The sequence below is a fragment of the Galleria mellonella genome, unplaced genomic scaffold (assembly GCF_026898425.1).
Source record: "Galleria mellonella isolate WM207_F2 unplaced genomic scaffold, CSIRO_AGI_GalMel_v1 utg65, whole genome shotgun sequence".
Lineage (NCBI taxonomy): Eukaryota > Metazoa > Arthropoda > Insecta > Lepidoptera > Pyralidae > Galleria > Galleria mellonella.
In genome coordinates, this window is record NW_026442138.1 from 2,629,076 (window position 1) to 2,655,318 (window position 26,243).

The following is a 26,243-nucleotide window of genomic DNA, read 5'->3' on the forward strand; positions in this document are numbered from 1 at the left end:
GGGTTGTATTTTTTATGTTTGTCACCTTATAACTTTATTAGTTATACGTCTATATGGAAAATCCTTATTTTATCTGAAAGGATATACTTACAGATTGGTCTCATAAAAATTATATCAAAATCGATTAAGTAGTTTAGTTTTCTAATCAAAATACCTGATTTCGCCACAACTTAAGTCATGTTTTTTTTATGGAATTCTGTCTTAAATTATTATTATCGAAATTAATTGAAGACACAGGATAGCTATTTCATATAACGTCTAAAAAAGAAAGTAGGTATAACCATTGTTCGGATTGCAAGTACTTAATTTTTAATTAGAGGTTGTGACTAACGGAGCAGGTATTTTAATTTTAAATTCTATTCGTGTACTATTAAAGTTATAATAAAAAATGCATGTAAAAATATTTTAATTAATAAAGTAATTTTACGATACAGGATAACCGTTACAAACGTCCACAAATTTGATTTCATTCCCAAGAATATAAAAAAAAAACATTTGTTTAAAAGTTTAAGTTGAAGAATTATTTTTTTTTTAAATTTTAAATTCTATTAGTCTACTATCAAAATTACAATTAAACAAACTGTATAAAAATATTTTTATTAACAAAATTATTTTACAGTCCAATATTCATATTATTTCTAGCACATTTCCTACGAATGCACCGCAATAAATGTGCTAGAAATAGATTTTATTAGTGACAATTTTTAAAAAAGTAATACGGAGTTATTCTAATTTAATTAAAAAAATTAATTAAATTAATGTTAGAATATTTATTTAGGATATTAAATTTTAAATTCTATCAGTTCACAGATAAAGTTTATAGTAAAGAAAAAAGGTAAAAAACTATTTTAATGTAGTTTTATTAATGAAATAATTACGACACGGGACAGTCGTAACATACGTCCGGAAACTCGATTTTGTTTGTAACGACGTCTAAAAAGATTGGTTCAAATATCTGCGGTCCCCATTGAGTGATGCCAGTGAAGGTACTGTTTTGGTTGTACTGAAAATAGAAAGCATTTTTTTATTTTCATCCGACTTCAAAAATGGAAGAGGTGACATGATAATGATGATTATAAATTTGAAAGTTTGTATAAGTATTTGGACATTTTTTTACTCTATTACGCTTAAACGGCTGAATGGATTTGGATGAAATTAATCACACGGGTAGGTTACATCCAAAATTAAAACATGAGACACTTTGTATTCATGTGAGTATTTTTTAAGCACCTTAGAATTGCAAAGGAGCTGACAGCCCACCTGATGGAAAATGGCAACTGTCGCCTATAGACATGAGCAGTACCATGTACATAACAGAGTATTATACTGTTTCGCCCATGATACCCCCCATGCGTGGCCATTCCTGAGGACTCAGGTGTTATTTCTGTGTACCATGTAAATTCACTGCCATAAAACCGTAAAGAGTAATGCTACGAGATACAGCTACAGTATATACAATACTTACTAAAGCAGTTATAACTTGTGTTATGTTATCTGATGGCATGAATACCAATCTATTGGAACTAGTTGGGTGTGACACATCCACAGTAACATGCATTTCGTTCGTGTGCATATTCTTGAATAACTGAAACAAAATTTTTTAACAATGTTTTTTTAATTATGGTGGCAAACAAGCATACGGCCCATCTGATAGTAAACGGAGTTAGCGTTGCCTATGGATACTTATAACTCCAGGGATGTCACGAGCGCGTTGCCGACCCTTAAGAAACCTTAATACGATTTTTGAAACACCATACTGCAGTCTCTAGGGAAATCCTCGGCAGGAAGAACATTCCACAACCTGATTGTTCGCGGGACTGCACAGTGCGTGATCATTCTGGTTTCAAGTTGTGAATCCCATAGATTCCCTGCAGATGGCGAGTGTCCTTTCGTTTAGAACATGTAACGCCACAGATAGATACACAGACACGTCAAATTTATAACACGAGCGCTTATCATCTGAATTAATTTTCATCGCTTCATATTTTCCTATATACGTATTTAAAAATAATGTGAACTTTTTTTTATACCACTTAGAATGGCAAAAAAGCTGACGGCTCACCTGATGCAAAGTGGTAACCGTCGCGTATAGACATGAACAGTGCCATGGACATAACAGAGTATACTGTTTCGCCCATGATACCCCCCATGTGTTGCCATTTTGGAGGACTCAGGTGTTATTCCTCTGTACCCTGTAAATTCACACCGTAACTGTTTCACGGTAGAAACACGAACGGGACAGAGGTACTCAAGCAATCGACTTTTGTACAGTCTCCCTCTGGTAAAAAACATTTTTAGTATTTAAATGTTTATATTACAGGAATTGGTACATTTTTTAGCTGGACATGTGACATGCGTGGAACAGTTATTCTGCCTCTAGAAAAGAAGGTGCGTATATTTTTATAGCTTATGACTAGTGATACATCATATCGAGATACTGGATTCGGCATTTAAAAATAATCACTCACCGCAATATTACAAGTAAGCGTTGCACGCCTGAACGTTGCAGTAGAATGATGAACAATATTATTTATATGCGACTCCACATCGAATCCAACCACTACGTCGTGCATAACAAGCGACCCCGTCACTCTTACCACAGCAGTGCCATCTACGTTCCAATTCCAATTTTGATTTATACTATTCGATATTTCCAACCGTTGAATGGATGTGGTAAAACCATGACGGAAGTAGACTGTACCGACTACTGGCCAATGTAGAACGTCTTCGCTAAAAGAAAAAAAAAAGTTACCATATTAAGAAAATGCATTATATTTAAAAAAAAATTATATTACATACTCATACATAACATATTAGTATTAACTGTCTACTGCTGAACGTAGGCCTTAGACGTTTTTGTCAGTAGTTCATTCTCAGACCATTATGTTTCCTTAGTCGCCTCTTACACCTACGGGAGAGGAAAGAATGGTCCCTTCTATGTCGGAACCACACGGCTTAATGTAGGCATTGTAGGATTTTTAATGGCCGTATTGTTCCGGCATACAAAATGCCATCCATTCCTTTATCGTGGGTGACGCAAGAAACGACTATGGGAAGGTAGGGATGGGCAGATGGGCAGATGGCAAAATGCAATTGCCAATTCGCCTGCCAAGCGTGGCAATTACTGGCAAAACCCAAGGGCCTCCCCCTTGGGTTTTGTTCAGCAGTGGACGATTTTTTTTGATAGGTGAAAATGGAATTGTAACCCCGCCTGCGCTAACGGGATACGCTGGCGGAGCACCAGTGAAGGGTGATAGATGAGAATGAAAACAGGCCAGTTAGCCCATCATGATGAATTCATCTGGAATTAACCATGAAGCAGTGGACGGTTAGGGGCTGATATGATGATGATGTCGATGAGGGGATTACAATATGGCGCTGCAGGCACGGCAATCTATTAATACAAGCGTTAAAAAGATCATACATACTATTTTCCTGTATTCTCTCTTCGTTTTCCTTCGCCATTTTCTTCTGTTGTATGTGTGCTGTTAAGTATGTGTATGTTTATGTATATATTTGATTGTGTATATATAATATATGTATGTTTTTTTTATACAACTTAGAATGACAAACAAACTGACGGCCCACCTGATGGAAAGTGATAACCGTCGCCTATAGACATGGGTAGTACCATGGACATAACAGAGTATACTGTTTCGCCCATGATACCCCCCATGCGTTGCCATTTCTGAGGACTCAGGTGTTATTCCTCTGTACCCTGTAAATTCACGCCATATCCCACCCTTCAAACCGAAACACAGCCATGCAAACACAACTGCTTCACGGTTGAAACACGAATAGGACAGAGGTACCCAAGCAATCGACTTTTGTACAAAGTCTCCCTCTGGTTTAAATGTGTATCTATGTGTGTATATGTATGTATATATGTTTGTATATGATAATATTTATATAATAGTGCGTCACCTACCCTGTGTCTTTTTCTCAATGTCCTCTACCCAAAGGTTGTCTGGAAGAGATTGCTTAGCGATAAGGCCGCCTTTTGTATCACTTCTCATTAATACTTACTGTATTTGTTATTTCTCTTTTTATTTGGTGCAATAAAGTGTAAATAAATAAATACATACACATAACTTACTTTATGACCATAGAAAATTCAGGTATATCTAAATTCCACCATCCCATCTTCTCCACATCTCTCATGGCTTCGTTAATTACTCTTCTCATATACCCTTTGTGGTCGACAAGATGTACATTTCTCGCTGTAAAAAAATACAAGATTAAAAATTTTCTTCTTGGTAAACATTTCATAGTCACACATGATGTTTTTCAATGTAATTAACTATAGTTTTTTTTGAATGGACGACAATGGAATGGTAGCGCCTGCGCTAACGGTATACACTGACGGGGCACCAGTGAGGGATGATAGGCGAGATGAAAGGGCAGGTCAGTTAGTCGATTGTGATGAATACACCGGGCAAACGAGCATGCGGCTCACCTGATGGTGACTACCGCCGCCCATGATCACCCACAACACCAGCGGCATTGCAGGTGTGCTGCTGGCCTTTTAAAAAGGAATATACTCTTTTCTTGAAGATTATGTTGTCGTATCGGTTCGGAAATACGATTTAAGAGAAGTTGATTCCAAAGAATGGTTGTGCATGGAAGAAAGTGCCTTGAAAAATGCACGGTGGAAGACCGCCACTCGTCCAGATGATTGGGATGAAACTTTAGTTTGTGGCGGGTTGTACGGTGGTGAAAGTCAGCAGCAGGTATCAATCCGAACAATTCCTCAGAACACTCCCCATTATAAATTCGGTAGAAGATGCACAGAGATGCCACATCTCTGCGCATAAAACCGAATTAAGAACTTCCTTTTTCTCACAATAAAGTCGGTTGAGGATAAAATTAATTCTTCCCACAAATATTTATCGTGATATTTCGACTTTATTGTGAGATTTATGGTCGTGTCTTAATTGATAAAGTGATAATAACTTATCATTTATACATTTTTTTTATACAACTTAGAATGGCAAACAAGCTGACGGCCCACCTGATGGAAAGTGGTAACCGTCGCCTATAGACATGAGCAGTATCATGGACATAACAGAGTATACTGTTTCGCCCATGATACCCCCATTCGTTGCCATTCCTGAGGACTCAGGTGTTATTCCTCTGTACCTTGTAAATTCACGCCATATTCCACCCTTCAAACCGAAACACAGCCATGCAAACACAACTGCTTCATGATAGAAACACGAATGGGACAGTGGTACCCAAGCAATCGACTTTTGTGCAAAGTCTCCCTCCCATACATAAATTTGACTTTATACGTTTTAGAAGTACCAACACGAATGCAACTATGAAAACCATATACGAGTATCAGTGTTTTTCAACCTTTTTCATGACCCCCTCCAGTACGAAATAATATTTCGACGACCTTACTTATTTTTTTGTTAATTTGTATTAATATACAAATGTTTTAATTATCATTATTTTTAATAAACCTATCTTTATAACATCGAACAATGCCTCTGTGTGTGTGTGGGCCACACGTGGTCAACGTGTGGCACACACACCTTACAGATTGCAAAATCACTGCCATATACAATTTGCTGCTGTAGGTTTTATCTGATGCCGGAACAAATATACAGACAGACAAAATTTATCGATTTTTTTATACCACTGAGGTGACAAACAAGCATACGGCCCACCTGATGGTGAGCGGTTACCGTAGCCTATGAACGTCTGCAATACCAGGGGTATTACGCGCGCGTTGCCGACCCTGGAGAAACCTTTTCACCCTATAACTAGTTATAGAGTTTATAGCGCCAATAACAGTTACGAGTTAACTTGTTAGGCATGCTATCAGATATCAATCTTACTTGCTTATAAACTCAAATTTATCATCAAAGAAATCAAAAAATATAATAACTTACCCCTAGTCAATGTACAGTTTAGAAAAACAGCGCAGTTCAATAGAGCAAATAAACCTAAATATATTTTAGTCATGATTAATAGAGGTGTTATATCTTGTGCGTATTGTATTGAATTGTTTTGAATTTTCATGTAATAACAATATAGATTCAATATCTATTTAATGACCATGATTATGCTAATGTACAATTGATTTTGATAAATTAAATACTAGATATGATGTATATCAGTAATTGGTTATACATGTTGTTTTTTATTTGAAATATACATTTTTTTTATATAACTTAGAATGGCAAACAAGCTGACGGCCCACCTGATGGAAAGTGGTAACTGTTGCCTATAGACATGAGCAGTACCATGGACATAACAGAGTATACTGTTTCGCCCATAATACTCCCCATGCGTTGCCATTCCTGAGGTCTCTGGTGTTATTCCTCTGTACCTTGTAAATTCACGCCATATCCCACCCTACAATACAACTGCTTCACGGAAAAAACACGAATGTGACAGAGCTACCCAAGTAATCGACTTTTACAAAGTCTCCCTCTGGTGAGTTGTGTTTGCATGGTTGTGTTTCGGTTTAAAGGGTGGGATATTGCAGTGAATTTATAAGGTACAGAGGAATAACATCTGAGTTCTTTTGGGGACAAAGAAATTGTTAGTAATGAGATTTAACAATCTCATTGCTAGCAATACACCCTATCAGGTCGACTTCCACGCGGTTCCCCCTGGAAACCATAGTGGTTATTTCTTGTTCAATTGGTTATTATGGGCCAACTGACCTGCTATCCTCACCTGTCACCCATCACTGGTGCCCCGTTAGCGTATACCGATAGCACAGGCAGGGTGACCTTTCCACTTCACCCATATAAAAACACCATCTTATTTTGCCGTGCGGTCCCAACATAGATTGGGCCACCCTTTCCTTTCCCGTGGCTGTTGTAAGAGGCGACTAAGGGAATATAATGGTAGAGGGATAAGTGGCTACGTCATTCTAAATAACAATAATTTATTGATGATTAATGATGATGGTGATTCCTCATCACCATGCACAAACATCGTCTAGTTTATTATATTAGTAAATTGAACAAATGATTTTGTAATGATATTGCCAAATCACATTAATGTTGGCGTCAATCGTGACAACTTTGTAAACCACTCTGCCTCTGTGACACGCCATGACACCTGCCAAAAACTGTCGATTTGCACAGACCTTTGTCAGCTCGGATCTGTGTGACAGGATACGGGGAATATTGTTGTATGGTGTTAGTGAAAAGCGTATGGCGTTTTTGCTGTGAATTATTGCGCATTAACTAATTGTAGTTAACAATTTGTAGTTTTAAAGAAGATACTATAAAAGTTTAGAAATAATTGATAAAAAAAAAATGTTGCAATCACATATATTAGTATATATAGTGTTTTTACCCAATGGTTAGCTGGTCGAGAATGCCATATGGCATTAAGCTCGCCACTTGTACAAAGTTTTATTGTGCAATACAGAATAAATAAATAAAAAAAAATAGCCATTTATTCATTTCATTAGTGTACCTAATATTAACAATTACAGTACATAAATTAAAGCTAATTTACAATTTCTTAAGTACTATTACTAATTATTTCATTTATACATTTTATACATTCCAGATTTTCACCAGAGGGAGACTTTGTATAAAAGTCGATTGCTTGGGTACCTCTGTCCCTTTCGTGTTTCTACCGTGAAGCAGTTGTGTTTGCATGGCTGTGTTTCGGTTTGAAGGTTGGGATATGGCGTGAATTTACAGGGTACAGAGGAATAACACCTGAGTCCTCAGGAATGGCACCGCATGGGGGGTATTATCGGCGAAACAGTATACTCTGTTATGTCCATGGTACTGCTCATGTCTATAGGCGACGGTCACCACTTTCCATCAGGTGGGCCATCAGCTTGTTTGCCATTCTAAGTTGTATAAAAAAAATTCACATAATTTAAAACAGAAATCGAGAGGGAGAAAGAGAATATGTCTTCTTCGCATGACAATTATGGGTAAGGCCTATGTTCAGCAGTGGACAGTTAACGGTTGATATGGTATGGTAATTTCAACTATTAAAATAAAAGATATATTATTTGGTATTTGCAAATGTATTAATGTTAAATATACTAATTCAACGTTTTGTTCTAGCGATAAGTGCATTTTTGTGTGCGTTTTTATTTGCATACTGCCTTTCATGTACAATCAAATAATGGATTCAACTCCCAGCTGTATTCCCGAACAGATTTAACACTGAAACCTTCAAGAAATAAGAATAAGAATTTTTATTTGAGTAAAATTAATTATAATAAGTTTTGAATAGTTATTTTTTTATAATTCTAATTTCAGCTGACAAGAACGGCCAAAATATATTACTGTTATTTTTATGAGCAAAAGTTTATAATTAAAAATTGGAGTAAGTATAGAATACTAAATATAAGAGACTGTTCCTTTCTGAAAGATTAATGATCTTATACGACTTATACACGACTATAAAAATATGAATGAATTCAATGCCTTTTCTTTTTGGAAGTCTCTTGAAAATCGCTTCCGTTTATTACTTACGTCCTGTTTGTGGTTGACACCTGAACCTCTTGGCATACTAATGAAGTTTTTGTGTTAACCCATTCAAATTTAAAGGGGTTTAATAATGTCAGATTGGGCATTAACTAATGTAATATGAATACATATTTTAAACGGATACCGGACAATAAAATATCTATAGATACCAAATAATTCGAATGGGTAATCATTAATTTTCAATACCATACATATAATCACTTCAACGATTACCAATGACCTATATTTTTTTATAAGTAAAAAAAACAAGAATAAAAATAATAGAGAAAAAAAATATCATCAAAATCAGAATTAGCCAAGATATCGTATAAAACCCGTACACAAAAAGTAACACAAGAGTTTACTCTATAAAAGGAAGAAAAAAAAAATAATATTAGTGAGTAGATGAGACAAATCCTTTAAAAATACTCATTACACACGATTTAGAATTAAACAGTGTAAGACAAACAATAAAAAACGAATGGAAAATCTCCTCTTTTTGAAGTCGGTAGATGAAGGTCCTTCATCATGCGCACGGCCAAGCAGCGGAACTCTCTCCTTGCTTATGTTTTTCCATTTTAATATAATCTGCACCAATTTAAGGCAAATGTGAATAGGCTATACGTGGGCCTTATCTTAGACCACATCACCGCTTTCCATCAGTTGAGACTGTGATCAATTGCGGGACCCTTTTAATAGTAAAAAAAAATACACTCGAATACAGGACTGACGGTTGGCTGCGCAGAAAACTATAAAAGCATTAAGATTTAAACGTTTCGCAATAAAAAAAAGGGAAATAATATGGCTCTTTAACATTGTATTCATGTTTACCGTTCTTTTTACGACCATTAAAAAACCCAATAAACTTCATCGAATACGAATTGCTGAAATAAAACTGTGAAGTGTGAACTTATTGATGCCTACAGCACGAGAGGACTTACGTTTTACGACTCTGTTTCATATTTAGAGGTAAAACGTTTGATTTCATTATTTTTAGAAATAAAATTCTTTTAAAAATAAATCTTTTATTACTTTGACATAAATACGACGTCATTCCTTGGTCATTTCGAAAGCGCGGCGTAGGGAAGGACATTTTCCGTTAAAATGACTGAAGAGTGACGTCCATTTAGAGTCGTAGACGCTCTGTTACTTGTTTTTTTTTTATTAATACAAGATAAATTGAATAGTAAGAAAGTTCTGTGGATGCAGTTTTACACTTTACTAGAGGAAGACTTTGTACAAAAGTCGTTTGTTTGGACACCTCTGTCCCATTCGTGTTTCTACTGTGAAGCAGTTGTGTTTGTACGACTGTGTTTCGGTTTGAAGGGTGAGATATGGCAGTGAATTTACAGGGTACACAGAGTAACACCTGAGTCCTCAGGAATGGCAACGCATGGGGGGGTATCATGGGCAAAACAGTATACTCTGTTATGTCCATGATACTATTCATGTCTATAGGCGACGTTACTACTTTCCATCAGGTGGGCCCTTAGCTTGTTTGTCATTCTAATTTGCATAAAAAAATACTTGACTTACAAACAATATACCCTATATTGTTTGTAACATAATCAAATAAAAACCTGGAAAAAATATGGAAGTTGACATGATAGTACCCTATTTTTTTTTTATTGGATGAAAATGGAGTGGTTACCTCGCCTGCGCTAATGGGATACGCTGGCGGGGCACCAGTGAAAGGTGATCGATGAGGATGAAAACAGGCCAGTTACCCCATCATGATAAATTCATCAGGAATTAATCATGATAGTTTCCAGGGGGAACCGCGAGGAGGTCGACCTGGTTGGATATATTGCTAGCAATGGGATTTTTAGTCTCCATTACTAACAATCCCTTTTCCTCCCATAGTACCCTATTAGGTCTATTACTAGCAATGCAGTTTATTTATTTATTTATAATATATACATATTTCTAGTAAATCTAATATATATAATATATACATATCAGATTTACCAATACAGTTGTTAGTTAATATGTGACGATTGCTTGTATTCATATTACGAAAGAAAATTCATTTGCAAACATATAATTCTGCATTCTATATTCAAAGATTTTAAATTGTCTAATGTGTCTACAAAATCTCTCGTTTCGTTTGTCGGTGTGTATGTGCTCAGCATTGATATAACTTTTTTTTGCAAAGCACAATGCTATATTGCTTTTGAATTCGGTTCATATGTGCACCAAATTATATAAAAACTCATCAAGGTGTTAAAGCATGAATCGACTTCAAAAAGGAGGAAGTACTCAATTTATTTGTATTTTTTTTTATATTCAAGTCGATTTTGCAACAAGTGGACTGTTTGCACAAAAAGTTTATTTTTTATGCAACCTAGAATTGTAAACAAGCTGACAGCCCACCTGATGGAAAGTGGTAACCGTCGCCTATAGACATGAGCAGTACGATGGACATAACAGAGTATATTGTTTCGCCCATGATACCCCCCATGCCTTGCCATTCTTGAGGACTTAGGTGTTATTCCTATGTACCCTGTAAACTCACTGTCATATCTCACCCTTCAAACTGAAACACAGCCATGCAAACAACTGCTTTATGGTAGAAACACGAATGGGACAGAGGTGCCCATGCAAACAACTTTTGTACAAAGTCCGGTAAAATTGATTTTTTTGTTGTATGTTTTTTTACGATTTTAATGGAATGGTAACTCCGTTTACGCTAACGGAATATGCTGGGCACCAGTGAGGAATGATAAGTGAGAATGAAAAGGCAGGACAGTTAGCCTATCGTGATGAATACACTTGGAATTAAGCACGATGGTTTCCGGGGGAGACTATATGGAGGTCAACCTGACGGGGTATATTGCTAGCAATGGGCCTGCTAGTCTTCATTACTTACAATCCCTTCCCCCCACCCCCCAACGCGTGGATTTTGACCTGATAGGGTATATTATTAGCATTACCAATGAGGACTAACCTTCCTATTTTTCCACTTTACAAACAATTTCTTCCCTTCGACCTTTGTAATAGGTATAAAAAACATATGCTTAATGTTTCCGTAGCCAGATGTAAATAAGTTCTTTTTTTATTTATAATGACACATTCAGTAAATTTAGCTACAAATAAGAGGTATGAGAATTACTGAAATAGAAAGTATATATTTAGTACTTTCCAACATAAGGTTTAAGGGTATTTCCACGTCGGCAATCTAGACGAGTGAGTGCAAATACGGCCAAAAGTATGTAGTTCGTTTCGTTTTATAAAATTCAAGTTTTATAAAAAACTATTGTTAAGTTTTTTGCCATTTTTTCTAAGCTAATATATCATAATATTTTTCAAAATTATGGGTAATTAATAATGCACTTATTTATTTATTTATAATATATACTAAAAATACATATAAAATATTTCCTTGTGTGTTCTATGTATATGTTTATATGTATGAAAGGTTCCATGGGCGAAACAGTATACTCTGCTATGTCCATGGTACTGCTCAATGCTCATGTCTATAGGTGACGGTTACCACTTTCCATCAGATGAGTCGTCAGCTTGTTTGCCATTCTAAGTTGTGTAAAAAAATACATTACACAGTATATTTCCTATTGATATTCTATTTCCTAAAATATTTCCTTGTGTGTTCTATGTATATATTTATATGTATATGTTGTATATATTATTTGTTATAATAAGTAGTTTGATAAATAATTTATATTTTGATGTTTTTGTACATTATAATTTTTTGTATTTTATGTACGTTGAAGTTATTATTAATTCACTCTTGCGCCGCCTACCCACTTCTGTATGTTCTCCTTTAACTAAATGTTGTCTGTAAGAGATTGCCGTAGTGATAAGACTCTATTTTGTACCTTTATGTATTATATTTTAATCTGTACTTTATGCTACTGTATTTCACTTAAATTGTTTATATGTCTTTGTTTATATTTATGTTTCTGGCGCAAGAAAGAGTTATATAAATAATAAAATACATAAAAAAAATTAATAAAAACAAAGCAAGTTATAAATTGTAAAATCAAATACTAATTAATATATACAAATATAATATAAATGTGTTAAATAATAAATTGTATTATAATAAAAGTTTTTGGTAATATATGTATACTTATAATGGGCATCAAGTGTACAACGTGGCGAGTTAAAAGTGGTGCCAAAAGCTACCCAACTCGGGAGTGATTTATTTGAATCTGACCTCATTTTTTTTTTTATTTTAAAACCTCTCAGCGCCAAAATTAAAATCGCTGTTCGAATTCTCTAGAGCGTGACAAAAACAAGGTGATGTATGTTCTTTTTTAGGCGAAGCCAAAAGGATGTGTTGTTTTTGGCAGTTTATGTATGTTTTAATGGATGATAATGGATTGGTAATTCCGCCTGCGCTATTGGTATACACTGGCGGGGCACCAGTGAGAGATGATAGGTGAGTATGAAAATAGGTCAATTAGCCCATTGTGACGAATTTCACAAGAATTAATCACGATGATTTTTTTTTACAACTCCTAGACTCCACTTTTTATCGAGGGAAGTGCCCTAAAAGTGAGGAGATACGTCAAACGGCGTCTTTTTGTGGCGAACGCGCAGACTTGTGTCTTCTTAGTGTTAAATTCCATCAAATTTCTATCAAATCGGTTAAATTATTTGAAATAGATTTTTTATTATATCATCATCATTATAATCAGCAGTTGTTAACGGAACATAAGCGTCCTCCATAAGTGGCGATTTGCCAGTAGTTGCCACGATTGGCAAATGGGTTGGCAACCGCAGTTGTGTTTTGGTGATGTTTCAACCAACACCTCAACCGTTAAGTTTCCTTAATCGCCTCTTACAACACCTATGGGAAAGGAAAGAGTGGCCCATTCTATTCTGGGACCACACATATATATATATATATATATATATATATATATATATATATATATATATATATATATATATATATATATATATATATATATATATATTCTCAGAAATTCAATATAGTGAGTTCATTTCCTCATATATGTAAGCGAGTAGATCCATATATCACTTTTCTCTTTTCATTATGCAAAGTTACAGCGCGTTGTCTTAGAGTGTGTATATATCTGTCACACTAGTTTCCTAAATGTAATGTTTTCAGTAGTGAATGTAAATGAACAATGAAGACTGTATTTAATTGTGATGCCATGTTACTTTCGAAGAAGATACGAGATACCAACAATGAGTAAAGGAAATCCTTATTAATATTATAAATTTGAAAGTCATTTTGTTTGTTACTTCTTAGCGTCTATCAGCTAACCTCCTTTTCGAAGTCAGGTAACAAAAGGATTACTAAAAGACAACTAGTAGCTAAAATAGATATATTACTAACATTAATTTTACTTGCTTTATTAGTAAATAATATAATACGAATACAAAGAAAATTTTATTATCGATTTACGAAAGACTTACTAAAATTCTCTCAGATTTATTTACATACAGTTTGTTTGTGAAGTTAAATATGCTTGTGTCTGTTGGAACGTTCTAAATTTAAAATTTTTAATTCTAATACTGACCTTGTAACTGAACTTATCATTATTTAGAGTCATTTCATTCATTTTAAAATAAGAATAAATAGATATTTATTGTTTCCTCCATATGATTACAATAGTAAACTTATTATAAATACAAACAATTACAAGAAAAGATTACACTGAGAAAGTAATGGGTGGCTTTATCGCTAAGAGATATCTCTTCCAAACAACCTTTGGATGGAGAAAAATAAATAAATTAGAAACAGTTTGACCGAAGGTATGAAACTCGGTTCTTTTTTTTAATACATATAGAGATATAGTATAGTGCATTTTAGCCGACTTCAAAAAAAAGAAGGTTCTCGATTCGGTTGTATTCTTTCACGTTTCTTATCTCAGAACTCCGTCATTTATAAACCAATATAGAAAACTTATTTGAAAGCATATGCTTTTAGATTGGTCTAATAGAAATTTCATAAAAATCATTTCAGTAGTTTAGTTTTTATAGAACTGGTTTCATTATTTTTAAAACTTATGTTCACTTTAATACGTTTATACTAAATAAGATTTGTCGAATTTCCATATACATGTAATATAGATAATTTATTTCGTCACGATTGAAACCTGTATTTGTAGTGATATATGCAAGCAAGTTAGTTGAACATTGATTTATTCATTGAAAGAATAAATGGAACAGATTGTTATCGGCCAGTACTTACAATATTATTAGTGGCCAGTACGTGAATATTCGGAAAAAAAAAGACAATAATAAAAAAATAACAAACTGAATTTAAAAAATATTAAAAGAATACACCGCATTCACCATGCAGTGATACGCCAGCAAGCTGATATAAAGAATAAATGGAACAGATTATTACCGGCCAGTACGTGAATTTTTAAATTATAAATTAATAATTAAATCAATACCTTTTATTGCGAAGAATTCACTTGTCACATCTGTCTAATTTCAATATCGAGAAACATCTAGACAATTCTAAAAACAAGCCCAAACCAACCACTCGAGTAAACAGTATGCAATCAGGGAACGACTCTGCAGATGTTCAATTAATCGCAGCATGCAGCTACCACCATGAATATTTATGGCAGATCCGTCTGCCTGTGGAATCGAATTGTACAGTTCAATCGCTTACGGAAATCATTTTCGAATCAAATGTGGCCACCATGCGTTTATTGTTTTTTTATGCGACTATGGCATACAAGTTGACTGCCCACCTGATGAGAAGTGGTAACCGGCAAGGAAAAAAAAAAAAGGAATTTTTAATTATAATAAAATACAACGATGCACGATGTATCGTTTCATCGGGTTTTAAATATTTGAATTTAGAATGTGGAATCGCATAATTTTTTGTTGTTTTTTCTTCACAACAAGCGGTTGGTTGCTCTACAAAGAAAAATGGTAACCTCAATATTAATACAGAACAAAGATTTTTTTTATATCACAGGGGGCAAACGAACATGCGGCTTACCTGATGGTAAACAACTACCGCCGCCCATAGTCACCCATAACACCAGAGACGTTGTAGGTGTGCTGCCGTCCTTTTAAAAAGGAATATGCTCTTTCCATAACTAATTTTTTCTAGAACTAAGATAGGAATCATGGTAATCATCATATCAGCTATTAAGTCCACCATTGAACATAAGCCTCTCTCATAAGGGGGGTTTTGCCAGTAGTTGCCACGTTTGGTAGACAGGTTGGCAACTGTAATTAGGCTATGTTGATGTTTTAAAAGGGATATTGCTACCAATTAAGATACAAAATATTATAAATGTTCAGCAGTGGACGCTTAAAGGCTGATACGACGATAGTTGCCAATCCCACGACCATTAAGTTCTCTTAGTCGCTAATTAACTAGTTAATCCTAGTCCAATGTAACAAGATGACACGGTTTTTTTTATACAACTTAGAATGGCAAACAAGCTGACGGCCCACCTGATGGAAAGTGGTAGCCGTCGCCTATAGACACGAGCAGCACCATGGACATAACAGAGTATACTGTTGAGACAGAGTACACCCCCCATGCGTTGCCATTCCTGAGGACTCAGGTGTTATTCCTCTATACCCAGTAAATTCACGCCATATCCCACCCTTCAAACTGAAACACAGCCATGCAAACACAACTGCTTCACGGTTGAAACACGAACTAATATATATAAAAATGGACAGCGTAATAATAATAAAAAAGAAGCGCCTGTTTGAATAGGCTTCCTACACAGTTACAAATTTGTCATTAACAAAATTTTGTAAAATGTTAAGGCCCCTATACTAATTTCTAAACAGCTGTTCGAGCCATATTAGTTCATTGACTTTTATTTGTTTGGGAAAGACAAAAAATAATTTTGATTTTGTTCCACAGAAAAGAAAAGAGAATAACCGATCTTCAATCTTGGAAAATCTTTAAAAATGAACTTCTTAGCCGATTTGGAGTGTGAATAAAATTTCTATGGAATCAACCTGGAAGAGTACTCTTTCAAATAGAAAACAACTATCCAAATCGGTTAATAAATGAGAGAGTTATGAGGTAACAAATATAAAAAAAAAATGTAAAAAAAATATATAACCGAATTGAGAACATTGTCCTCTTTGCAGTCAGTTGAGAATTACAATCGAACTGGATTTGGAAATCTCTTAAAACCGAGATGGGTTTTCAATGAGATATACCCCAAAATCCGTCTGACAGATAAATAACCGAATAATCGTCACGTTTCAATTAAAAAGCGTACAGTTGTCGTATTCTGTGAATATTTATTGGTTATTGAATGAAGCCGTTTCGCTGTTATTCCCGTTGCGGTCATATATTTCAATATCATATTAATCTATTTCAAAATGGCGTCAGCTTAGTTTATATAAATTGTGTATCCATAGAAATGCTTCGAGAAAAACGAATCAGCTTTTCCATACAATTTTGCGTGATAAATAGTTATGAGTGACTCCTTTATAACTTCTGTATTTATTTTGTCTTATAATATCTGCATCATTTTAATTCGTAAACACTCATTTTATTTATTAAATAATACGTCAAGATACATTTTATACGTAAGTATATAGAATATTAATAAAAAAACGAGTCAGCTAGTTTGACAATTAGCTGACAAAAAGTTGCCCCGTTTTTGAGGTTCGGTGCTCTATCTATATAATCTAAGGGCGTCAGTTGCCTATTTATATGTTTGTGTAAATCACAATGTCCCTCGTGTGGAGAGACAAAAATATTAACAATAATTTCACTATTCTTAGTTTAAAATAAATCAAATGCGCCAATGCTTGACAAGATAATTTTTAGATATATTCTTAACTGAGTCCAAAAAGAAGGAATTACTAAATTCGGTAGTGTTTTTTATATTTGTTACCTCATAACTCCGTCAGTTGTAAACCGACTTGGATTTTTTTATCTGAAAAAATATGCATATTGGCCTCTTAGAAATTTTATCAAAATCGATTTAGTATTTTTTTGTTTATTGATTTAATTCTAAATAACTGGTTTTATTATAAATGATGTCGTTTTTTTGTAAGGCATAATCTTTAATTACATTAAGCGTGATCATAACTATTGATATTCGAAATGATAGACAGTGGTATCCGTTGCCTATAGACATGATCAGTACCATGGACATAATAGAGTATACTGTTTCGTCCATGATACCCACCATGCGTTGTCATTCCTAAAGATTTAGATGTTATTCCTCTATACCCTGTAAATTCATTGTCATATTTCATCCTTCAAACCGAAACACAGCCGTACAAACATACTGCTTCACGGTAGAAACACGATTAGGATAGAGATACCCAAGCAAACGACTTTTGTACAAAGTCTCCCTCTGGTCAATAACAATTGAATATTTTTCAATGTTTTTGATTGATTATTAAAAAAGTTCTTTGTTGGCGAACTAAAAAAGTTTTAAGCTTTCTGTATGAAAATGGCACGCCCATCTATAAAATTAGTATAGAAAATGAATTTTTTTTTTTTTATTTAGTAAAATGTTCACTCTTAATTTTAACTTTTTGATGTTAACGATAAATTTTTTTTTTTATATGACCGAGATGGCAAACAAGCATACTTACGACCTACCTCATGGTAAATGGTTATCGTAGCCTATGAACGTCTGCAATATTAGGGATTACCGACCCTAAAGAAACCTCTTTACCCGTTTTTGAAGAAGCCCTTGCTGCAGTATCTTTTCAAAACCTTGACAGGGAGCTTATTCTATAACCTGAGCGTTCGTGGGAGGAAACATCGTTCAAACCGTGCTGTATGCGACCATCCAGGCTCTAACGTATAAGGAATGTACGATTTCTGTATAAAAATACAGTTTTAATTTCAATGTTCAAATACAGTAACATTAGTGAGAATACTTAAATAGTTTGCCAACAGATGTCGCTGCAGTCTAGACGACGGCTCCACAGGGTGTCTGGGGCGATTTTATTTTCTTTTAACTATACTGAAGTTTTGGTGCTATTAAAAACTGGCAGAGATCGCATTGGGAATCGCGGTGTATGGTTTTGATGAATATTTTCTTTATTTATGAGCTTCTTTTTAATAATTATACTTGTTTCCGAAAACGGAATCAATCAAGTCGACCAAAAAACATCAAAATATATAGATTTTAATTTAAATAAAATTAATATATAGTATTTTAATTGCCGTGTCGTCTCGGCATAGAATGGCCTACACCTTCGTTTCCCATAGGTGTTAAAGAGTCGACTAAGGGAACTTAATGACCGAGGGTTAGGCAGCAGCGTTCGTCTTAAAACATCACCAAAAGCGTAACTGCGTTTGCTAACTCGCCTGCCAGGCGTGGCAACTACTGGCAAAATCCTCCAAGGATGAGCCTTATATTCAGCAGTTGACAAGTAAAGGCTGATATAATGATGATAGCAAGCAGGCGTACGGTCCTTCTGTAGTTTGTTGAGGACTTTAACACCAGGGATGTCACGCGCGCGTTGCCGACCCTTAATAAGCCTTTTAGAATAACCTTATGCTGTAGTCTGAATTTGAATTTTGGCGTGAATTTACAGGATACAGAGGAATAACACCTGAGTCCTCAGGAATGGCAACGCATGGGGGTATTATGGGCGAAACAGTATACTCTGTTATGTCCATGGTATTACTCATGTCTATAGGCGACGGTTACCACTTTCCATCAGGTGGACCGTCAGCTTGTTTGCCATTCTAAGTTGTATAAAAAAAAGTCTCTCAAGAAAAGCCTCAGCAGGAAGATCATTCCACAACCAGAATGTTCGCAGGAGGAAGCTCCTCTAAAACTGCACTGAAACTTCGTTATGATAGTTCACTGGTATTTCTATACCTACATGGTAAACCATTGGTACAGAAAAAAAATACTCTGTATTCACCAATTGAAAAAAAAAAAACTTCGACTCTACAAGAAGATGGACTCACACCATTGTTAAATCCTTTTCACGCCTTCTCGAATTCTCCAAAGCAATTAGACGAAAAGAAAGGGTTAATCGTTATTAAAAGTAACCCCATTAGCTCGACTCATTAGCGAATAATTCAACCGGTTCGAGAATTATTTCATCGGGTAGATTACAACGTTGGCCCATGTGATAGGCGAGAGCGATGATGAATATTATTTGAAAATATTTTTTTAAATTATATTTAAATGAAATTATTGTGTTTGTTGAAGTGGCAATGGGCTGGTTACATAAACCAAAGAACCGACAATCGATGGGGAAGAAAGGTTCTTGATTGGCGACCCCATACGGGCAAACGCAGTGTAGGACGACCCCTCACTAGATGGAGCGACGATCTCAAATGCATTGCAGAGAGTCAGTGGATGTAGGTGATTCAGGACCATTCCTTATCGGCAGTCTATGGGGGAGGCCTATGTCCAGCAGTGGACAGATAATGGCTGAAATGATGATGATGAAACTATTTGTTTGTTTCTATTTAGAAGATTACATGAGAAGAAATAAAACAAGATTACATAAAAGTAAGAGCACATATTTTTTTCAATGTACTACATTTTGATACCTAACATCATAAATTACATAAGTTATAAACAAATAGAGTGCTAAAAACAGCGACATTATTTATCACAAAATTAATAAGGGATCTGTCATTGAGGTAGTATGTAATACGTATACCTCAATGAGTTCGAGACGAAAGTAAATCTTACCAACCAATTATCTTGTATTTTTGTGGCACACAATTGTATGAGGTTTTTCATATATCATAGAATCAAAAGGATTCTATGTAATATATTGTGTGCGATTAAAACATACAAATAAACTTATATCCGTGAATTTACAGGGTACAGAGGAATAACACCTGAGTCCTCAGGAATGGCAACGCATGGGGGTATCATGGGCGAAACAGTATACTCTGTTATGTCCATGGTACTGCTCATGTCTATAGGCGACGGTTACCACTTTACATCAGGTGGGCCGTCAGTTTGTTTGCCAGTCTAAGTTGTATAAAAAAAATATCCTAAAATCCTATTCGATTATATCCTAGATCCATCTTCTCATCATCATTATATTCATCTCATCTTAACCTTAATTCGGACTTTAACATTAAATTGTTAAATTGCTGACTGAATTAATGCAGAACACATATTCAATTCGCAGGGTAGTCTCGATGTAGAGGGGGAAAAGGACTGTTAGCTATGGAGTTTCACAGCCCCATTGCTAGCAATATACCTTATTAGGTCGACCTCCACGTGGTTCCCCCTGGAAACCATCGTGAACAATTCTTGTTGAATTCATCACGATGGGCTAACTGACCTACTTCATCCTCACTTATCATTCTTCACTGGTGCCCCGCCGGTGTATACCGATAGCGCGGGTGGAGTTACCATTCCATTATCATCCATTAAAAAAAAAGTCCCGATGTAGAATTCGGCACTCTTTCTTTTCCCGTGAGTGTCTAAGAGGCGGCTAAGGGAACTTAATGATCGAGATTCGAGATCGGATTGGTAGCAGCGTTCCTTTTTAAACATCACCAAAGTATGCCAAGCATGACAACTAGTAGCTAAAATTTCCAATAGAGGGAGCTCTATGTTTAACAGTGGTCAGTTGAGGCTGATATCATAATGATAATAGGATATTCAAAAGTCCGCTTTCAGCTTATAACTTGCCATTTGGACTCCTACGGGAAATTACAGTTTCGACCAATTAGAACAGAGTCGAATAAATTTCCTACAAACATTCACATAGATATTTTTTAATTATAGCCTGCAACAGTGAACCTATTTGGAATTAATTCCATTGATATCCCGTCCTGGGACTGAGGGAGCAACTTGACGTCATATTCAGTTTAATAATATTTTTTGCGTGCTGCATCTCGCTGCTTTGTTCGCATGAATTAGAATAAGGCCCTGGCTACACTAAGGATATTTTGTACGCGATAATTTTCTTTTATTTAAGTTTAGAAAAATAAAAAAATGCCCACTATTTTGTAATAATTGGTTTACTTCATTTTTGTTTATATTTTTTTACCTATTGCCAGAATCTATAACTTTTTTACAACAGGGGGCAAACGAGCTTGCGGCTCACCTGATGGTAAGTGACTACCGCCGCCCATGATTACCCACAACACCAAAGGCATTGCAGGTGTGCTGCCGGCCTTTTAAAAAAGCTAACTTACATTTTACCACACACAAGGTCAATTTACAAGCACGACTTACAGAACACTGTATATTCTTAATTTTTTTATAGCACGAAGGTAGCAAACAAGTATATAGCTCGTTTGATGGTAATTGGTTACTGTGGACGCCTAAAATACTAGTGGTATCACTGTGTGTGACATTCCTAGTCTTGTGTGGGGTGTGAAAAGTGAAAAAAAGAATGGTACATAATAACCATTCTCTTTACCATTTTTCAAACAAAGTTACTTGTATTTGTGAAAAAGTCTTCAGTACCGATCCAGCCAAAGGAGTATTATAGTCCATGGTCGAAACCTTGTATATATATTTACATACACACATTTTAAATTCTTTAAATTTTGGAGGGGCGTGCCATGTTATCGTAGACAATCGTTACATGAATAAATTATATACCAGTTTGGAATATAGAAAATTTTTATTTATTGATTTACGGACGTAATACTGCGGTATAGAGCTAGTCTAATATACCTTAAATATCTTAGATACATCTATTTAGGTACTCGCTATTTAGCTCTTTCATTCAACATTATTTACACAACACAAAAGGTAGTTGAAAATGAAAATTATTCAGGACGTAGACAAAGCTTGCGCAGGCCAACGTAAACCAATTTTACTTTGCCAACGTCGCCATAAAGTTTGGCAAAACACACGAACGCACTTAGTTTTGGTTACAGTGTTCTGTTACTTTTACTATGCTATCTAAATCTAGTTTATATTTTATATTACAATGGATTAATGGCTTTTACGTAGATAATAGATTAGTATTTATATATATGTATAATTAATGGTCGAGAGATGGGCAACAGCGTCTCTTTTAAAACATCATCGAGGCCTGCGATTGTCAACCCGCCTGCCAGGCGTGGCAACTACTAGCAAAATTCTCCAATAGAGGAAGACTTATGTTTAGTAGTGGAAAATAATTAATAGCAGATATGGTATTTATAAAAGCTTATTAATTAAAAAAAAATGGTTTCAATAGTAATTAAATTAATATAAAATAGGAATTTTATTATTGTTATTTTAAAACGTATAAGTGAATTACAAATAGAATTATAAATCCAAAAAGGATGCTTTGGAAGAGGTCGCTTTTGTTTTCTTAGTGTAATCTTTTCTTGTCATTGTTTGTATTTATAATAAGTTTATTATTGTGAGTTTTTGGAGGAAACAATAAATAGTATTTATCTATAAAAGTCGGTTCAAAACTGATGAGATAAGATTAATTTCATTTTTGAAAATCGATTAACACAAATATAAATGTATACTCGTAGTATATTAAAATATATAAAAAAAAACACACACATTAAACTTCATTTAAAATAAAGAAAAAGTCCTGTCATGAATTAATGAATTAATTTAATTAATTCATTAATTTTCTAGCTAGCCATCTATGCACGCAGCGTGGCGATAATAATTTTTACTTTTTCCCATGCGAATAAGATATATTGCCGTTGAAAAGGAATTTATTGAATTAGGCAGCTATAATTAATTAATAATTTCTTCAAAAGTTGTTTAGTATTTTTTTTTAATATACAACTGTAGTCTAGTTACAGTTTTATTGTACATTTAAATCAGATAACCTAGACTTCGACACCGACAATTCATTACCACAACTTTACCGGTGCAATTATTACGGTTAAACATGGCTAAATTTTTATGATAAATTTTCTGTTCTAATCCCCTTCAGGTTTAATTTCTTAATTATATCTAGCTAATAATCCAATGACAAATAATTACGTGTAAACTAACAAAAATTATCTAAATCATTATCAGTCACTCGCCGGGCTGATAAATCATTATCAATATTGATTTATTTTACAATAAGTAACAGACATGTTTCGATTTATTATTTTTTGTGTGTTAATAATAAATATAAGAGCCGAGGAGCATTCGAGAGTTGTAGAATTGGACGAAGGGCCTGTTGTTGGTGAAAAGTATTGGAATGGCGATTATTTCGAATTTTACGGTGTTCCGTACGCGACTGCGCCGTCTGGAAGGGATAAGTTTAAGGTACGAATAGTTTTAAAATGATTTTGTGTGATGAGTGATGGTGGTAGGCTTGTCTGCTGCTACGTTGGATATAATGCTCGGAACAGTGTGGGCGAATCGAGTATTACAGTAGTAATAGGTAATCGATCACTGTTATAATAATTTTATGAATAATTTATCAGAAATGAAATCGTGAGCATATGTTTTTTTATTAAAAAAGTAAATTGTATTTATAATTTGTTTTCTATACTGGAATGGCAAACAAGCATACGTCCTACCTTATGGCAAACGGTTATCATAGTTTATGAAAGCCTGCAATACCAGGAGTATTACGCGCGCGTTGCCGACCCTGAAGAAACCTCTTAACTTCTTTTTTGACGAACTCCATGTTGTAGTCTCTTGGAAAAACCTATGAAATAAATATGATAGTTTATTTAAGATTTTGTTCTAAAATAACAATGCTTTGAAATATGATTCGGTTCAGTATAGTTACGTATATAAGTAATATATATTTTTATTCTTTTTAAAGTTGAAAATAAACATTTACAAAATTCCAGGCACCTTTACCAGTTGAACCGCGAAAAACGCCATTGCATGCGAGTGCCAAAAACATAATTTGCCAACAAGTATACTACACTGGTGATGAAGATGAAGAAATTATGCTTTATGGTGAAGAGGACTGTCTTAAAATGAACATAATGGTGCCGACTGTTGCAAATGAAAACAACTTGGTACCAGTGTTAGTTTACATACATAGTGGCGCGTTTGCCGGAGGAAATGGGAATATGATGAGAACCCCATACTTATCCAGGCATGATGTCATTATTATCACTTTTAACTATAGAATAGGTGCTATAGGTTTTGCTTGTTTGGGTACAGAAGAAATCCCAGGTAATGCTGGTTTAAAAGATCAAGTGGCAGCTTTAAGATGGATTAATAAGAATATTAAGAAATTTGGAGGTGATCCTACAAAAGTCACAGTTGCTGGTTTCAGTGTGGGTGCAACAATGGCCGAGCTGTTGGCTCTATCCAAAACTACAGATGGTTTAATCGATAAGATTATTCTAGAAAGTGGGTCAGCATTATCACCTTTTGCGATAAACAGAGATCCAATTAGCACTGTGAAGAATGTAGCCATATCATTAGGTTACAAAGATAATGGAAACTTGAGAGAATTGAATGAATTCTTTCTAAATGCACCAGTGGCTAATATAACTGCAAAAAGTCTAAATTTCTTCCTTACAAATAGTACATTCGGATTTGCGCCATGCATCGAAAATGTTTTTGAGAATAATGAACCGTTTCTTACGGAGTCACCGTTAGATATATTGAGCAAAAATTCCCACGATATATCAGTTTTAACAGGTTTCGCCAACATGGAAGGTCTTTCTAGAGTATCTAAATTTGAAGAATGGAGTGAAATGATGAATAAAGATTTCAATCCGTTTCTACCAGCGGATTTAGTGTTTAAAGATAATAAATTAAGAGATGACTTTATAAATGAAATAAAAGAATATTATTTCAAAAACAAAGAAGTGTCTCCTGATAATCTGCAAGGTTACGTAGATTATTTCTCGGATTCTATGTTTAAATACTCGATTTTGAAATCAGCCAAACTTCATGCAGCAAAAAGTAAAAGATCTGTGTATTTATATGAGTTTTCCTATATTGGAGGGTTGAATATGAGACATAATTATGCAGACAGAATACTGGGAGCTAGTCACAGGGATCAAACAGCATATATTTTGGACTTTTTCTCATCCACACAAAGGGTTGACGATATGATCACTCGAGACAGACTCACATTTATGTGGACTGATTTTGTTAAATACGAGTAAGTATATTTGAACCTATTATTAATCAGTAATACAACTTAGTTTAATTATATAAGATTGCATTTCTTTATGCAATTCATAAACTATTTCTTTTCCAACGGTCTTCAAAAAGATGTCAAGAACTCAATTAGTATTTTTTATTTTTACCTCAAAACTCCATTATAAACTGATATAGAAAATTATTTTTTTATCTAAACGAGTACCTCCAGACTAGTCCCATAGAAATTTTATCAAAATTGGTTCAGTAGTTTAGTTTTGAGTTTGGTAGTTCGAATTACCAATAATCCCATCCTTATAACTATGAAATTTGGTATACTATTACTATATAGGATGGAGAAGGACATAGGCTACTTTTTATCCCGATCAGTGACCATATTCCGGTCACGAAGACTAGACAAAGTTAGTCTTCTATATTTTTTTATATTTTTACTTATTTTTTTTTTTACATGAGTACAGTTTATTATTAAAACTATTGTATGAACCTTTTAGGCTAAATTAATATTGAATAATTTACTTTCAGAGACCCGACTGCCTATGAAAGTTCTCTAATCGACATCAAATGGTTGAAATATTCAAATGAGCAGCCCAATTATTTGTCTGTTAATGATAGATTAGAAATGAAGAGAGATTTGTTGGCGAATAGTTATGAATTTTGGAACAAAGTTTATGAAAAGCATTACTGGAATCCATCATCACCGGAGAAACGAAACTGAATAATCCAGAATATCACTTATTAGGAAGAGTAAAAAAATAAATTTTAATATAAAAGTTAGACCATTTTTATTTAATTCGAAATGTTCATATTTTATTTTAAAACTAGCAACCTGCCCTAGCTTCGCATGTAAACCTCT

General features: G+C 34.5%; 2 protein-coding genes across 3 annotated transcripts; one reads left to right on the plus strand and one right to left on the minus strand.

Moving 5' to 3' along the window:
- Positions 1 to 841: 841 nt before the first annotated feature.
- On the minus strand, positions 842 to 23,960 carry LOC113514819 (uncharacterized). Of its 2 annotated transcripts, none has more exons than XM_052900464.1 (5): positions 23,879 to 23,960; positions 4,097 to 4,220; positions 2,469 to 2,730; positions 1,466 to 1,585; positions 842 to 1,003 (listed from the first exon to the last, which is right to left on the minus strand). In XM_052900464.1, the coding sequence occupies exons 1-5, from the start codon at positions 23,943 to 23,945 to the stop codon at positions 875 to 877; spliced, it is 702 nt and encodes a 233-aa protein (XP_052756424.1). In that variant the 5' UTR covers positions 23,946 to 23,960; the 3' UTR covers positions 842 to 874. The 2 variants fall into 2 exon arrangements, with proteins under 2 accessions (XP_052756424.1, XP_026754711.2); XM_026898910.3 differs by lacking the exon at positions 23,879 to 23,960 and adding an exon at positions 5,898 to 6,056.
- Positions 23,374 to 26,164, plus strand: LOC113517749 (esterase FE4-like). Its single transcript, XM_026902494.2, has 3 exons — positions 23,374 to 23,578; positions 24,115 to 25,391; positions 25,913 to 26,164. Exons 1-3 carry the CDS (start codon positions 23,402 to 23,404, stop codon positions 26,103 to 26,105), a joined length of 1,647 nt encoding a protein of 548 aa, XP_026758295.2. The 5' UTR covers positions 23,374 to 23,401; the 3' UTR covers positions 26,106 to 26,164.
- The last annotated feature ends 79 nt before the right edge of the window (positions 26,165 to 26,243 follow it).